The sequence below is a fragment of the Vanessa cardui genome, chromosome Z, assembly GCF_905220365.1.
Source record: "Vanessa cardui chromosome Z, ilVanCard2.1, whole genome shotgun sequence".
NCBI lineage: Eukaryota > Metazoa > Arthropoda > Insecta > Lepidoptera > Nymphalidae > Vanessa > Vanessa cardui.
Window position 1 is genome coordinate 15,599,404 of NC_061154.1, and position 19,225 is coordinate 15,618,628.

Genomic DNA, 19,225 nt, shown 5'->3' on the forward strand with positions numbered 1-19,225 from the left:
ATATATATATTTTAAAAGTATCAAAAATTATATTTATTTTGCATTACAAAACTAATAATCAAGAAGTCTTTTCTAATTATAATAATTATTATTTTATTCCTAGTCGTTTCCTCATTTCTAAGGGTCGTGACTAGCATGCGTGTGGCTATCCTGAACACTTCGTACCACCTTCCTCCAGCAATTCCTATTCTGTGTCATTCGTAGGCGAGCCTGGGCACAAGATCCTGTGACTGTCTTTACTGTGTCTATCCACCGGGATAACAATGTAATATATTAAATTACGTATATGTTGTCGCAAACTTTGTGTGTACATTGTAGAATGAATCTCTGATCTGAAAATCTCTGAAAGTATTTTTCCTTCGTTTTAGTTGACAGTTTTCTATTCAAATCTTTCAGAATATTAATCTGAATCTCAAAAATTTGCGACATAGCACGTGCTACATAGCCTACGTCTGATCTGAAACTTTAAACTAAAATAATAAGTTTGATAACAATTGGATAAGTTAGCGAAAAACCGGAACAATAAACTTCCGGCAAGATCGAACATGTCTTTCATTTCAGGTCACGTACTCCTACGCACTACTCATGTGTTCACGATATTTTTTTCTCTCATTATCTATTTCCCAACGTAATATGAATCAGTAATTAGGTCGAACGTAGGTTACAAGATAATAGAACAGGCTTATGGAGAATCGAGATCGCTTTTATGTGTGTACATTTTTACAACGATTAATTTCAAGTGTGTTAAAGTTTGAAAATATGTACAAGGACGTTTTTTCTTCATTTTACGTCAATCGCGTGAACACTACTGAACGTATCGCCGTGAGACTATGATAATATTATAGGCTATTTATTTTTTCGATTCCGCTGAAGCTTTCCACTTTTTCTTTTTAACAGGCGGGTACCAGCTGCTAGTTAAGTTATAAAAACAGTCTCGCTCATCGATAATTTATTTTTACAACCACCAATAACGTTATCTTCAGGACTTTACTTTAGTAATACCGTGTTTTGTCCACAAATTGCCTATTTGTAGCGCTTTAGTGGTTACAAGATTACACGTACGAGTCTATATTCGTCTATTTTTATATTTATCCGACTTTTCCACGATTACAATCGTTCCAATTATTCAGGATCATGTACAATCGACAGGAATTATTTAGTTTTCTGTGTCTGTATCATCGCATCGTATCGTATCGCTCGTCTGTGTATGATTAGGGTTATACACATGAAAATAATCGTATAGTTAAATTCAATGTCATTGCGGACACACAACAACACGTAAAAATACGAAAACAAGCGAGATTTTCTCTTTATTTTACATCGTGACAGAATTTGAAACAGGAGAGTGTAGAATGTCAAACAACGCTTATTAAAATGCACTACGCGTCAAAACTTTTCGCATACAGCGTCGATGCAGCGCCACAACAAAGCGCCGCTCGGAGGGCGTGGAGAATATCTAGGTACACAGAGCCTCACAATTTAACGAATATATTGTAAGCCGGTTTTATTGTTTTGTTTCGTACACAAGATCCATTGTTAACATGTTTAATACCTTATTCAGGAGCGACTGTATCAACTGCAGTAAATATTTTATACATGTCTATGAGTTTGTTGATAAATTGGCATTTGCAAAAACTTCACTTTCTATTTTCTCGTGTTTGTCTATCTCATGGCAATATAATTATTTCTATTAACCAGAAGTAGGATTTGAGATTATATATAACTAACGACACACCGCGTCTTCGCACGGGTACTTGATATGAATCGTTATAGTATTATGACCTAATTCATATTCAATGAATTACATAAAATCATTATAAATTTTAGCCTGTGTTATTTTGATGTTAGACCGTTCGTCGTCGTCGTCGATACGATGTTATATTACTGTAAAATTTCATCCAAATCCGTTCAGTAGTTTCTTCATGAAACAGCAACAAACACACATCCAACTATCTCACAAACTTTCGCGTTTATAATATTAACAGGAGTAGGATTAATGTTAGCATTTTGTCATACATGTTTATGACGTACTTCCGATACGTCATAAGTAATGTCGTGTATAAGCTGAGCCACCGATGTTTCTCTAGTGCTGCAAGAAGCAAGCTACTCACCGGCGTGGCGTCTCCGTCGGAGGGCGGCGACGGGTCGTCGTCGGCGGGCGGCGTGGGGCACGGCGGTGCAGACGTGCGCTTGTCTTGTATGCGGGGTAACTCCGTTTTAGCGCTGCTGCAAGATACATACTCATTATTTAATTAGAAATTATCTATCTATATTATAACTTTCATAATTATCGCCATAAATTTAATATTAAATACAGTTAGACTCTCATGTGATGTTAATTTAGTCCCAAATGAGTATCACATTACATAATAAGTATTTGCTTGTGCTCAAGGTAGGCCGTTTGCGGACGTATAAGATTCGGCAATATTTCCACCAAAACTAACATAATAAAATAAAGTAATTTGGCGTCGCAGTTTCGCGGTTGACTCGAGGGCACTCCTTCACTCACTTAGGGCGCACCTTCGAATGGTTTATCACTGACCGTGTTATCAATATACTCGTGTATATTTTTATATATAGGAAATTTGTTTCAACTTACTGACTTGGAATCATCATCCTATTTATTTATTACTAACAATATATATTTTGATATATAATAAAGACTGTTTTGATGATGTTGAATTGTTATCATCATCCAAAATCAAAATCAGCATATAATATTTTTATTCAGGTATATAAAGCACCTCTACAGAAGAACCGATAAAAACACGAGCGAAGCCGCGAACTACAACTAGTTTTTTATGATAAATAGATAGAAACAATTACTATAATCTTTAACGATTACCAAACAAAGAACAAAATTTCTATAGAATAAAATGAAAATAAATTTATTCTATTCGCTAGTTACGCATTACCAGCTGACATTTATCTAAAAGCTTGTTGCATCGTGAACTTTAAGCTTTGTCTTTGAATACCGCGTGAAAGTTATTTTGCGGACTTTCTCCACAATTTAACTCTAATGTTTTATCTTGCTGTCTTGAGAATCAAGTGTTTGGTTAAGAAAAGTGTTCCTTAGGTTTCTGCGTTATAGCAAAATTTCACCAAATTCATTTGGCCTTTAAAGATTAAACTACAAGTAGACATACAACTGTACAGTTAGTTAGTTATTATATTTATATCGACAATAATTACGTATGTGTTCTTAAGCTATTGATCCGATTGTGATGAATCTTTGGTGTGTTGTTTTGGGTAAGATAACTATTTTTTTTTTATTTTATTGTCCTATTGATACGGTTATGCATACAGTTTACGTAGTAGATTTTTACTATAGAACCACGAAAATGGAATGTTCATTCAAAAAAGTTTATGCTAGATTTTATTTTAAACTACTAACTTTTAACTAATTTGATACATATATTTTTTCAGATATTATGTAAAATAAATTGTAATCAGACAGCAGGAAGAATATAACAGGCTGGGTTTCTGTAGCCGATTCATCTCACATATGCCTATTTTCAATTTCGACCGAATTCATTTAAATAGCATCCTTTTAAATTAAATAAACGATTTTGTATCGGTAGGGTGTAGGGAAATCGTATTGCGTGGCAAACGCCTTACTAAAACGTTATTCAGAAAATCTTCACTAAAATTCGATCTTTCAATGTGATGTTATCACGCCCAAAGACATTACATAACGAAATATCAATCGTTTTCATTTTCCTCAGGTGTAATTTGTCTTCGTCTCATCGGTCAGCGAGTTCGTTACGTTGTTTAGTGCCTTCCGAAACTTTTGACATCTATCATACTTCATACATTAATACCAAAATTATATCTTCGAACTATATCGAAGCCTAAACACTTGGACCTTTGAGCGATATTGAATAAAAAAACAACAACAAGATTTCACCCTTCTTATTGCCTCCACTGGTTACAGGGTTGGTACATTTAATACAACGAAAAAACACTGAGATTTAAAATTTAAATGGCGTTATTGTTACTTCACGTAATCACTAAACGTTACGATTGCAAATAATTACTTCTGTTATGGTTTGGGAATATAATATTTACCTCAAATATTACATTATAGTATGTTAAAACATGATGTATAATACTTTAGAACTTAAGTGTATCGTAATATGTTATATTAATTATACGTTCACTTAAGTATAAACAGCAACTGTATAAAGTTTCAGCTCGGTGTTTGAGGAACGTATACGACACAAACAATAAGTTATGAATGAACTTCTGCCACGTGTGTACCACCAGTTGCAGTTGAGCTACTAGGTCAAATAACTAGCTTTCTCTTCCCAATCTTAAGCGAAAATTTTTGAAGATTTACACACAATTATTTTAAGTTTACAGTGATTGTGTATGAAACAAATCTGTATGAAATTAGCACCCCTAAAGTATCGGCGACCTAAGTGCTCTGTCAATTAAATGAAACGACGAGACGAACGGCCGGGGGAAGGACTTGTCGATTTAGAAATAAGACTTATTGTAATTGCAGACAACAAGACCGATCGCGCTTTGAATATTAGATTTGCCCTCATACTATTTTTATGACAAATTTTATGATCTTACCTAGATATTATAATTAACTTTTACGGTAAAAAAAGTTATATTATTCTTTGTGCAATCAATAAATATGATTAAATATATTTTTTTATTATTGTGTACGAATTCAGAGAACACGAATCAAATCCTAGTTAAAGCACAGCCGGCACCAGGTTACCAGGTTTAACTTTAACTTAAGAGGGAGTAGCGTCTCTTCATAAAATAATTATTGATTTATAATAAAATAAAATAAACTTACTCGTTTAGCTTATATAGTTTGATAAAAAAAATGTTTAATTAGTTTTTCCTTCGAGGAAAAGCCTCGGAACGCACGCAAAGCCGTCAGTCGTATGAGTGAACTCTTTCCTGTCATACTGCATTTGATGCCTCATCGGATAATAAAAGTAAGGGAACATAGTGTGTCTTTTGTCTGTGCAATGTGAAAGACTTTCCGTCGAGAGATCCTGCCGTCTCCGCCAGAAAGTCATAATTTATAGGTTTGTGTTAGTGTTAACTATTGAAGTAAACTTTTAGTAAGTGTGTGTGTAGATTTACTTATCAATGTGTAATTTTAATTTAGTTATTAAAAAACATTTCATTCACACTAATATATTTACAAAAGAGGATTTTTAATTTAACAATTTTATTTTACGTGATCAATAACTTTCTATATTAAATTGACTGAACTTTTTCAATTATCGTGAGCATGAATTGAAATATTAGAAAAAATATGTTTATTTTGTACGCCGATAGTAATTGATTGGTTTTTTTCACAACACGGCCTATGGATTACCTACATAACTAAAATATTAAATTATATTATAAAGTATTCACTTCACTTCATTACCGTATTTCTCGAACTTTTTTAAAACGAGCGACTTACTTTTATTTTTGTAATCTTAATTGTAATATCACGTTACAAAATAAAGGTATAAGGTAGTACGTTCCGATTCAACACGATGGTGTTGAAAACTTACTACCCGGGAGGTTCAGAGATCCTTCCCCTTTTTGAAGTCTGTTAAAATATGCAATCTATAAAACCATTGAATATGAATAATTGAATAGATATGAGACCCGGTTGAGATAACAACAACAGCCTGTAAATTCCCACTGCTGGGCTAAAGGCCTCCTCTCCTTTTGAGAAGGTTTGGAACATATTCCACCACGCTATTCCAATGCGGGTTAGTGGAATACACATGTGGCAGAATTTCTACGAAATTTGTCACATGCCGGTTTCCTCACGATGTTTTCCTTCACCGCTGAGCACGAGATGAATTATAAAGACAAATTAAGCACATGAATCAGCGGTGCTTGCCTGGGTTTGAACCCGTAATCATCGGTTAAGATGCAAGCGTTCTAACACTGGGCCATCTCGACTCATCATTTTTTTTAGGTAGAGATAAATACAAGATAAATAACAAATAGAGAAATTAAACGTCTAGCAAAGTTTGTAAAAAAACTACTAGAAAACTACTTTTCGAAAATAATCCATCCGTATCAGAGGTTCTGGCCAGCCGTCTCTGATAAACAAGTCTATTGGCAATAACGATGCCTGTTGCGGAGCAAGCGTGAGCTCCTTGTCAGCTTCCTGTCGGTGCCGGTTATTATCAATGAGCGCGCGGTGATGAGTGCCGGCGGTGTGAGCTCACGTGCATAAAAATGACCCATTAGTACATGTGCACGTGGAGGGCGAGCCGCTAGCCCATGAAGGATCGCGCCACATTTATACTCGATAATCTTCAGAGCAATATTATTTTCAAATATCATTTCACAATACAAACAAAATCTTGTTATAACATAAGCTAAGTTTCACAAAACCAGTCTCAAGACTATGATCACATTTGATTAATATCGTATTCATCACGTGATTTATTTGACTTTGGGCTGTTTTTTTATCTCTTCGTCTACGCAAGCATTTTGGACATTTTTTAAAAGAAAATTTTCTTTCAGTCGGACTAGCATATGTTATAGCACCTGATGTTAAGTGCCATGACTGTCTATAACGATTCCGCCATAATTTTTTGAAGCATGGCGGTAGACTGAAACGTTGGGAAGTTCCCAGTCGGGTTTGCACAAAGCGCTACACATCAACACACTCTACACATCTCAAAAAACATGCAACACTGACATATTGTATAGGCTACGAAAGAGCTTACCGAAACTATAAACTAAAATAATATGAAAGTTCCATATCGATCGCGTAAGTAGTTTTTGAGTCGCGAAAAACAACGAACAAAACTTACCACTTTATAAGTTATATTAGTACTATGAAGTATAAAGTCATCGTCAAATTTGTTGTTGTAGGAAAACATTTGTGACACATCTATTCCAGTATTACACCAGACCAGGAAAATTCATAAATAATTTACTAGCGACCTGCCCGGCTCAGCACGGGTAGAATACTGATACTGAATATTTTACAGAATTTGTTCATTTACGATATCACATTAGAAACATCTTGAATTATCAGCTTTTATTTACTATATTGTCCATGTATCATATACAAAAACCTTCGGGAAAATGCGGGATTTACATGAAGAATTTCGTTGAAATTCGACAAATGCACAAATTAAGCATATAAAAATCCAGAGGTGCTCGGAAAAATTAAGCACCACTGGGATGCTTTGGGAGAGCAGAGATGGCCCAGTGGTTAGAACGCGTGCATCTTAACCGATGATTGCGGGTTGCTTAATTTGTCTTTGTAATTTATCTCGTGCTCAGCGGTGAAGGAAAACATCGTGAGGAAACCTGCATGTGACAAATTTCATAGAAATTCTGCCACATGTGTATTCCACCAACCCGCATTCGAACAGCGTGGTGGAATATGTTCCAAACCTTCTCCTCAAAGTGAGAGGAGGCCTTTAGCCCAGCAGTGGGAATTTACAGGCTGTTGTTGTTGGGATGCTTTATTTTTATTATTCCATTAAATCTAGTTTCAATGGTTTGGTGATAGAATACTTACGAAGTCTTCGCGGGGTCCTCGCCGCTGTGGCGCTTAGTGTGAATGGTGCCTTTCTCAACCGGAGCCAGCTCTCCCGTGCGACCCGTTGCATCCTATGTATCAATTGCTTAATATGAAAATTGCAGCGTCTCTACGCAGCGTGCAGTTGAAATTTAATAAAAGTTATCTTTGTCATTGTTACGAACATATTATGCAACTACAAATAAAATCTTATATATTAATAGCGTAAGCCGTCCCACTGTCACACTGATTATGGGACGATAGCTGATCGTGAACGTAGAAGATCGGTTATGGTCTTATTTTAAAGATTTCAATTCGTGGATATGAAAAAAAGTTACTGGTCGCGTAAAGAGCTGCGGAATGGCTATACAAAAAAAAAAACAAATGTAAAATGTGCGAAGAGACGTCTTCAGTTTACAATGAAATTTAATCAAATCTAAACCTGTCAATGGCATTACAAATTTGTATATTTTCCTGTCATTCATCTAGTATTCTTATCACTATTTTCACTGAAAACACTATCTGATAAAATACCTGCGACCCAGTCCCCGGTCCGTCGCTGTGACCAGACGTGGCTTTGCGCATCGAGGTCAGCCGGTAGAAAGGTGGCGTCTCGGTTCTCTCGATGAGGCAGTTGAGTGTTTCCACGGTCTGGAGTTCAGTCATCATCTCGTCCAGGAGACGCTCTGGCCTCGAACGCGCCAAGTAGAGCACAACGCGTTTCGCCTGATGTAAAAATTATTAATCAAACTATCTAACTTAATAACTATCTAAGTTAAAGGACTTATAAGACCTTAACACTCAGCGAAGTCGCGCTTATTTAAGATGGATCGAGAAGTATGGTGAGAAGCAATCAAAACAAACCAACTCAATATTAACCAATTTAAATGGTAGGGCTTTGTGCTTACCCGTCTGGAGGGTACAACCCACTTCACAAGTTATTCAACCTATCGTCAATACTTGTACAAGTATTCCGGTCCGAAGGGTGAGAAAGTCATTATAATTTACATGCACTAGCGATGCATTAGAGGCCATGATTGTCGGCGCTGGCGAATAAAGACTGTTCAGTCAATTTCGGTGACGACACATTGACTAAAAATTTTCGTATTCACTAACTCCCATACATCGATGAAACAATAATCCAACGTGATCAAAGATCAGCTGTACGAGTACAGTTACAATGAAAATTTCAACTAAACTGATCTAGATTAAATTCCTTAAAGAATTTTATAAATTGAAAAAACTATCAATAAATCACCGAGACGGCTACAACACTAGTAAGTATTACAAACAGATAACTTGTATGTTTTTGAGTCAAGAAAATGTTTCCACGAACTAAAATTAGAACTCAGAATGTTAAATCCGCAATGAGTATTTTCAGAATGTCAATTAAAACAAGTCGCAACGGGAACCGCGACAAGTTGAAGATGTGGATTCTACTCACTGCTAACTGACTCAAGCCAATCCATCTTTGTTCATCACTAATTTCAGGTTCCTATACTTAACGTTATAGTACATCACTAACCAACTGATGACATGAGTAGAAAAACGTGACAAGTAACAAGTTCATAAAAATATATTTTATGTCATAAAACCTTAATTTATGACAAAAAATTAAAAATAATTACATGTCGTCTTAATCCACTCGCATCTTTAGGTTACTACAATTGACACCAAACATACGAAAAGTATGAGATACAAACAAAACAATGTTCATATAGAAAATATATTTATGGAAGAACAATCACGTCTAGACTAGGCCGGCTAACTCAGTTATCTAGAATACCTGACTAATGATTAGCAACTACTTAATTTACAGGTGCATGAAAAAGTAGAGTCGTACGTCCATATACTTCCTTAAATTTGTCGTCAGTAAACGTTTTTAATAGTTATTAGTTACACAACTACTTAAATATCATAATTGACGGAATAAATTAAGCAGTGCTTTTGCAAAACAGGCCTCGATCCCGATCATCGTGAACATGTTAAACAGTAAAGCTGCACAAAACTGACAACACTCATCACACGGCGAACCGATGCTTTCGAAACCTAGCAAAGTCAGGACCTGACAATGGCATAAAATCATTACATCAATAGCAGTTGGAGTAAAGCTTGTATACGATACGCGTACATGCATTGTTTTTGTTCAAATTTATTTTACCATAGATATTTTATGTAATATGTTTTTCGAAATTAACATTTCGATACTGATTTTATTTTTAAGCCCTCGTCTGAGAAACTGAAACGTCTGGGAAAGCCGATCGATTTCCAACGGTAATTAGATCATAAACACAAAGCAACTCTGATAGCTCTTTGAGGTTTCAATTTTTGTAATCGAAACATCTCCCGTACCTTAGTCGCGAGGTAGCGGTATTTTCAATGAAGGAAACGTAAATCATCATCTATACATATATAGTACATAATAAAATTTGAGTGTTTGTTTGTAATACTAAAATAACCGTCTTATACTAAATGCATGTATATGTACTATGTAGACACGTCACATAAAATACATTGTATACCAAAATAAAATACATTTTACAAAATTTTATCTGTATGTCTGTCTGTTTGTTCCGGTTAATCTATGAAACGGCTGGGCCGATTTTGACGTGACTTTCACTAGTAGATGTGCTGATGTAATAAGTCATATTGGCATCCGACACATTTATATGGTAACCGTTGCACTCTACATTTATTACCCAGCAGTGTAAAGTCATATAGGTAATAATCTTTATTAATAAATGAAAGTCTGTGTAACGAAATAAGTATTATACGTTACTTACTATATACGTTTTTAAATTAGTTTCGATAATATATCATTGTGGACACCGAAGAGGCAGCTGATTTATATAATAATCCATAAGCTATTACGCTTAACTATGTAAATTTGCCGCCAAAGTTCGAACTTCTGTTACCTCTATAATAAAATTAAATCAAAATAAACCTGTACAGAAGCTAGACACACGCTTATTAATAAATTGAAATGGTATTAATAATACCTATTCAAATATTTATCGACGAGTCGCTCCACTATTATTGAAAACTTATGTACTTACGTATGGTAACAGCTCGTTCGGTGCCATGCCCGAGACGATGATGAGGTATCTAATGATGACCTTGAGATTGTTGGACCAGCAAGCGCACAGCGTCGACCACAGCTCTTCGATTTCCTTCGGGTGATTATCCGAGAACTGTCGAAGAAAATAATATATTCAACTACAATATATAATCACAATGACATTTATATTTTAAGCTATTAAATTAAATAAATAAATAATAAATATGAGACAACATCACATACATTACTCTGATCCCAATGTAAGTAGCTGAAGCACTTGTGTTATGGAAATCAGAAGTAACGACGGTACCACTAACACCAAGACCCAAGACAACATAGAAAACTAATGGCAATCTACATCGACTCGGCCGGGAATCGAACCCGGGACCTCAGAGTGGCGTACCCATGAGAACCGGTGTACACACCACTCGACCATGGGGGTCGTCAATAATACAACGCTTTCATACACTAGTTCCTTAAATTTCAAGATACTTATATTCTTTAGCTATATCTTGATTTATTTATATTGTTTTATACTATAAAGGAAAATATAGTATTAGTCTGTTAGATATAGTAGCAGTACGACCCACAACTTTATCTCTATTTAAATTTCATAATAAACAAAAAGTAACCAAGCGATATTTGTTTACTCATTGTATAATATGTGTTTTGTAATAATGAGATTTCCGATTTGAGGAGAGAGTAGAGCTTAATAGTATAAATACGAAAGTAGCTCGGTCGCCCTCAGTCTCTCTCTGTGTCTGTCTGTGTTACGTTTTAAGGATAAATGATTTTGATTTAATTTTTTATGCAGTAAGCTTGAGCACTAAGGAAAGATACGCTACCGGATACTTATATACTTTTAATTTACGTAGATACGGTGCCACTAAAATGTTATTTTTCGATACTCATAAGAAATTATCTGCTACGAAGATTAATTACATTTTCTTAAGCGAAAACGCAGCTCTTTATGCGGTACTTCATTGATCTTTTTAATGTAAAAAGAGAGTGTACTCTATATAGTTATTTGTTGACACTTCCATATGTAGTGACACAGCAACTGTTTGTGTACTAAACTTTTACATGATACTAACTGCCATTAAAAAGAAAAAAACTAGGAATCGAAACATCGGTATTCGCTGTATAATATTGTACCAAAGACACTGTAGACGCACTCATATCGATTAAAAATATGTTGTAGCCGAGCATCGCTTCAATGTCATGTTTATTTAAAGGGTTTGTTCGTCGAAAGGGTTGTAATGAAATTTCCCGTTTTAGCGATCGTACAAAGGCAAACCGTGACGTAGTTGGTACGTAATGATGCTGTCAAATACACAATGTTGACCCAGGTCGGTGGCTGGCAAACATCAGACGACTGCTCGATTGCGGACTGAGTTACGTTCCGCTTGTTGCAAGTGACGAGATTACAATCACTTCGATGTACGAGTATGAAGCATCTATTATAGACCGAGCTTATATAACTTCTACTATATTACATTTAAAGTCATTAAACTTTATCGTTAATTTATTTATAACTAGTTGTCGAAAAAGTAAATTATATGCGATCAAATTATTAATATATCCTAGGTGATCAAATTTGCTTTTTGCCAAATTTTATCAAAATCGGTTCAGTGGTTTAGCAATGGAGGAGCGACAGGCAGACACAGTTACTTTCAATTTATAATATTAGTATATATTCAATTTAAATTAATATATACTCTCTTACTATTTTACTAAATGAAAATATAATAAAAATATATCACAGACAGAATTCACTAGATTAGGTCTTTGAACTTTCGGGTAATTAAAAAATAAAAAAATCTATAAATAGCAGATTAATCAGTGTAAATATTAATTGAGTGAGATTATATAAAATCGAAGAATTGTTCTTAGAATGTAGTTATTAAATTTCGAATGATATAGAGCTTCGATATAAATCGCTGTCGTAGTCGATTATATAAATCCGGACACTATTAAGACGAGTGCGAGCCAGTTTGCGTAAGTCTTGGGTGAGCGATTGCACAAACAGAGGCGCGTTTGATGAAGCCATAACCGTACGAGTACGTCCACCCAACCCCATTATGCCTACAAATATTTCGGTACTGAATTGAGTATTACATGTTTCGACGACTAATGAGTTTAATTGATCTATGGGTTATTACAAAATACGTGATATCAAATATGGCTGTCTGCAGTCACAAACGTATCGCCGATACGGTGAATTAATGACGTATTTATAATTATGACGCGACTATATTGCACTGTATATTCATGTAAACTCGAATCGTTGGTACATTGTAACTAGCGTGTGATCGCTTTTAATGATTGAATACAAATTATTTAAAATTGTTTATATATTATTATATTATTTTATAAGTGTTGATAATTATTAAGCTTCGGAATTCAAGATTTTGAGAGAGAAAAGAGAGAGAGAGAGTAAAAATTTTTAGCATCCATTGTTTGACCTCAATATCGAATTTATTTCCTTTAAATAATAGTTGATAAAGATAAAGTTGTAAAGATCGTAAGATTCTCCTAAAATATTTTTTAATTATTATAACTAATAGCTTCATATATATCACATTAAAATTAAATATCATTAGAATAAATACATATAACCAGAAAGTATAACGTGAAAACATTATGTATACCATAACATATACCTATAAATTAATGCATTTTAAAAAACGTCATTTCGAAAACCATACATGTTCGTAAGGATTGCAATTGTTTTGCTCATACAAAAAGCTTGCATCGTAGTAGATCACTTGTTTGTCATAGAGGCCGACGGCATACTTATGTATACGTGTGTATACATAATTATGACTGTTATATGATTTATCGATTCTATGAAAATAATCATTAAAAGCATGATAAATAAAATTTACGTATATAAATTTACGTGTGTCTCTCTTTCTTGTAATTATCGTAATAGAAAGGCGTGTACAGAAAACAGACGGATATACAATTTCGTGAACGGCATTTCTTGCTCTGTGTACACGATGGTATGGGCGTATAGTAGCGGAGTCGTTCGAAATAAGCTATCATGAATGTGTGTGCACTGTACATTCCCGTGTTGAAGGCACGTCTGAAACCGTATACCGAATAATTGGCGACAGAATAACAGTATACGTCAGTTGATATTTACCGGTTTAAGTAAACTGATCGTATTCCTTTTTCCGTTCGTTTGAAGGAAGCGTCGTTTGAAGGCCAGTTATTAGTATTTTCTTTGAAGGCTGAAAGGATGCTGCTATAATTTTGCTGTAGATATGTATAAATAAAAGTCATAGTGGGTTTAAACGTTGTTAACGGATCTTCGATACAATACTTATCTGATTAATATCATTTGGAAATGATTCACAACCTAAAATGTATTTCCTAAAGGCGTTTAATGGTGATGGCAGATTACAAGCAATTTTTTTTATTTCTGGTATGGTCCAAACAATGTCCGGGAACATTACTCGTAAAATTGAACTAAAAGATGCAGATTGAGTAAGTATAGTAGTAGTAAAGAGTCGAGATGGCCCAGTGGTTAGAACGCGTGCATCTTAACCGATGAGGGTTCAAACCCTGGCAAGCACCGCTGTTTCATGTGCTGAATTTGTCTTTATTATTCATCTCGTGCTCAGCGGTGAAGGAAAACATCGTGAGGAAACCTGCATGTGACAAATTTCATAGAAATTCTGCCACATGTGTATTCCGCCAACCCGCATTGGAACAGCGTGGTGGAATATGTTCCAAAGCTTCTCCTCAAAGGGAGGGCCTTTAGCCCAGCAGTGGGAATTTACAGGCTGTTGTTGTTGTAGTTATTGAGTAAGTATTAGCCAATGGATCGACTCAGTCGAATGACCTGATACTGGGCAGCACCTTACTGGGACCACCTGTTACGCCGATTGAGACGATGTGGGAAATCGAAGTACTTTTCGGACACACTTACCGTTTTTAAGCCAATTTACCTTCCAATTGGGTGCCGTAAAAAACAACGCTTGACATATCGTGAAATTTGCTAGGAAAATGAAAAGCATGCCACTCGTATGGTCCCCATTACAAGTTATATTAAAGCAGTTCATACTTCTTATATATTCATGGATATACATATATACCCCATATATAAGAATATGGCAATTGACACTAGCAAAATTATTTTATGGAATGTACCTTTAGTATAAATTTTATTTTATTTACAAATTTATTACGAACGATAAAATATATGTATTAATAAAAAATCCTTTATAAAATATGTTCTTAATTGATCAAAGAGTACTTCGCTATTACAACTATCGCTGCGCAGTTATTTTCATCGCCATTTCAGAGTATTCGCGTAATTTATTTATATAATATATTACTTTTTCTGCATACATCATTATTTCATACACGAGATAAAGTTTCAATATAATCGTCAACATATTTAATATTTATAATGAAAAAATAATACGTCGAGTAAAATAAATAATTATGTTTCAAAAATGCGTTAAAATATAATGTCGTAAAAATATGTTATCAAATAAATTTAATGTATGAAATATTTGTTCGTTTCTCGCGCTTTAGGATTTAATGTCAACGTAATTTTAGCAGTTCAATAAACTTCGGGTGAGGTCAAGTTTAGGGCACGGGTCAAGGGGAAACGATTGTTTTAAGATCATTCAAGAGACAACACGCATCAACTATTCATATCACAGTTAACAGATTTTGTTAATTAGCTTTATGATTCAGGCCTATCTGTATTTTATGACATTTGATTTTCTTAAATTCTCTAATAAGCAATATTGGCGGAGAGAAGCAACCATAATTGAGTGATATTTGGTTAGAATTATTGAGATTTATTTATTGCTTGATTAATGAATTCGAACGTATTTTTATAGTTATAGAATTTAACAGCGTCACGTTTTTATAAATATTTATAGTGAATTAATTATTTGATTGAATTGAATTATAATGTTGATACATACCATCTAGTTGAGATAAGATTGTCTTAATTTCAACACACATATATAAAATTCAACCCTGTATCACAACTTAAGAACTACGTAATGAGGCGTAGGAGGTCGTATAGTCTTACCTTTACTGTGATGTAGAATAGGTTGTTGAGAACCATCTCCGTAGCCTCTACGGAGCCGAGACCCTCACGGCGTCCTGTGCGTCCCGCCTCCGACACGTAGTACTGAACAAATTATTCATTTAATTAATACGTTTTTGAGCTAAACATAAGGCACATACATAGTTATACCTGAATTTATGAAATTGTTTAGAGTACTTTGTAAGTTCAAAAATTGAAAGCTATCAACGCGAACAACTTTATATAAACACAATTACCAATTTATTATGCTTCTGAAAGTTTTAAATAGTTTATTTACTGGTACATATTAGACATATAAATATTTAAATTATAACGCTAAGTTTGTGGACATGATTAACTCTCCGTATACAAATTACGAACTTGATTTAAAAAAGTTCTGTTTACTTTAGCTTCATTCCGTTTATTGGGAAAAATCGCACATAAATTCGCGGAGTGGGGCAGATTAATGACAATAATATAAATAATATGTAAAACTACTGACACTTTGAAAGTAAATAGTTTAAAGCTTGAACTTGTAGTTTGCAAGGTTTTTATCAGACTAGAAAGAAAGTAATGTTTATTAGGACACGGTACATATTAAAATGAATAAAAAGTATAAAAACATTTAAAAAAAAAACAACAAAAATAAAAAACATATTAACTAACTATAACTACTGACTAACTTAATCAACAAAAAATATTTTTAAATAAATCATTCGCAATATCATTTTGTTGTATGTAATATATCTTTCAAGCAATCATTACATCTGCACTTTTATTGCTTCGAATGTCACCCGATTATATAATAACGAGTTGTTTATAAAACAAAATACGGTATGATATGGAAGAGATCGCCGATCGTAACAAGAGATCAGGCGATACAGATGCATCTCCGTGAAATCGAGTTCAATAAATCTTTTGCAAATCTTTTATCTGTTTAGGTATTGCTGTTTTCATTGGAAATTTACCTTTCAAGGAATATAATATAAAAGTATTATTAATATAGTGTTATATACTAAGTATTTCTGTATTTCACCTGAATTGTTAGACTAAAAATTAAAAAGGATCAACGGTGATACGTATTAGGGTAATTACAGCTCCGGGAAGATCGTTTAACGTCTGAAGTGCAACATGCTTTATATATCAATGGTTTTCAATAGGTTTACCTGTATGTAGGACAGCGGGTTGGCGGGCGGCACGTTGGGGTCAACGAGCTCGATGTTCACGAGCCACGGTAACAAGTACTGAAGCAACAATTGTCGTACTTCTGTACGAGCGGTTTGGAAACGCGCTGTTATCTCTGCGGTTGTAAAGAATAATTTGTTAGCTGGGAATCGTTATATAACAAAACAGAATACACTTATTGTTATTGTTAGTATCAAAAACATTTAAAAAATTGATATAAATAATCGGCAATTATTTTCTTGTATTTAAGAAAATATCACTTAAATCTAAATTTTCAATAAACGTTTCGTAAAGCTGTAGCATCGAAACGAGACGGTTTTGCTCATCACCAAACCTGAAAATAGAATAGCTGACCAACAACCATATATCGATCGAAAGAATATTCTGGAAATTATTGATGAACGGATTAATGATTTGGGAAGGACTAAAAACAATTTTATTAGCCATACGTAAGAGCCGAAGAGTGGTTACAAACAAAGTTAACGAAATCACCCACACAACATTTCATTAAATTTTTTGTAATGTGATCTCTGACAGCATAATATCAATACAGCTTTATCGACTTTAGAAATGTTCTCAAATCATAATTAGAAAAAAAAAGATTGTTTAATATATAAAACGTCATTATTTCATTAATATTAAATTATTAAATGGCTTTTTGTATTTAAATATCTATAATTGAATAATATTGTTGAAATATATTCGATATCTTCGATTCAATATACCCAAATGGCGCCTTAGTTTACGTGGCCTCTGATTCTGCCGAGTACCCAATCCCTCCATTCATCAAAATGCAAGAACGCCGTGGGTAAGTTTAAGCTAATTTACACGAGTGCGCTTCAACATATGAATTAATTTATATTAACTATATTGACAAAGCGATTTTATGAACGTGCCTTATTTGTAGTTGCTCGCTGATTTGTGAAAATTTGTGTGAAAACTTGCACGTGTTAAATGAAAAACTGCCGCATATTCACCTACTAGCCCACATTAGAGAAACGTGGTGGAATTTACTCAACGATCGAAAACCGGAGGTTTTCATGCAGTTTATTTCAGTTTATATACTTTTTATATAATCAATAATCTATAGAAAGTATACACTTAAGTTCAACAATAGTTTTTTTTTTTGAATAATAAGTAGCAATTCGAGTAATAAATACTTCGAGATTAGTTACTAGTATTGTTTGCCTTTATTATTCATCTCAATATCTTATTATAGAGCCCTTAGTCCGTGTCAAATCTCATCCCTAAGAAGTTCATATTATGTAGTATAGGTATATTATACGTTCAAACTTAACACACATTTGGATTACAATAATCATCAAAGAACTTTTCATCCAGCTTTTCAACATAATATTTTTATCGTAAAAAATCAATATTACCCCTGTGGTTTTTATGTCTTTTCATTTGTTTTTGGTTATAAACTGAAAGAATATAAGGTATCCAATGTTTGTATGTTTGTTCATTTTTACGCACAAAAATTCTATGTTCACAAATATTATTTTGCATTCGAATGTCCCAACCTATCACGTTATACTGACTTGTTCAAGGGAATATCTTTGAACTTGGTGATAATTATATAGAACAATATATTGTAATTAAAAATATACGGTCTCAATTTTGACGTACAATATATCGGCACGTGTTCGGAGTATACTGCTACGGAATACGGCCTGATGCTCTCTTTATCTAAACCGCTCTTGGATATATGATACATAGGTGCAGTATATACGCGTTATATATAATAATACATGCTACACGACGACTCCAAACAAAATTTCGATAAGAGCAGAAAGATGATGACGTACAAAATTTATTAACGAAACTCGTTCTAATTTATGTTACTCTACATTTATTTTGTGGTTGTCTTTAATTACAAATTCTTTCAGTAATATTCCGTAACGTTTTCCGGACGCTCTCCCTTAAATTACAAATAATATCAATTTGATTATTATTACAAGACCACTTTCGATTTGCTTAAGTTTATATTATTTATTTGTATTTCTTGTACGAATTCATATGACATAATAGAATAAAACAAAAATATTATCGATAAAAAAATTGTAGTGATAATGCACCAATCGAATAATTTTTATTTGGCATCGATCTTTGGCAGTTCGTAAGTAGGTTTAGTAATTTTTGTATATTATATATTTAATCTAATTAGATAGATACATATATGTATGCATTTTAGATATCAGGTACAGTACATTATTTTATTTTTTTTAAATATATTAATATTGCACTGTATTTATTTATTATGTTTATATCTGCTCTGTACACCCCTCTTTCTATATCTGTTTTCCTCTACCTTAAGGTTGCCTGAAAGAGATCGCTGTGTTAGCGATAAGGCCGCCACTTGTACATCTTTCATCGAACTGTGTATACGTGATTTATTTACTGGTGTACA

At 33.8% G+C, this 19,225-nt stretch overlaps 1 protein-coding gene across 1 annotated transcript in view; it reads right to left on the reverse strand.

Moving 5' to 3' along the window:
- Window positions 1–19,225, reverse strand: part of LOC124543224 (protein furry) — a 134,098-nt gene that overhangs the window by 32,730 nt on the left and 82,143 nt on the right. Inside the window, exons 27-32 of the mRNA XM_047121356.1 lie at window positions 16,797–16,930; window positions 15,634–15,735; window positions 10,573–10,707; window positions 8,051–8,242; window positions 7,517–7,608; window positions 2,112–2,226 (exon numbers count right to left, since the gene is read on the reverse strand). Coding sequence (XP_046977312.1) covers window positions 2,112–2,226; window positions 7,517–7,608; window positions 8,051–8,242; window positions 10,573–10,707; window positions 15,634–15,735; window positions 16,797–16,930 — 770 coding nt within the window. The remainder of the gene's footprint in view (window positions 1–2,111; window positions 2,227–7,516; window positions 7,609–8,050; window positions 8,243–10,572; window positions 10,708–15,633; window positions 15,736–16,796; window positions 16,931–19,225) is intronic.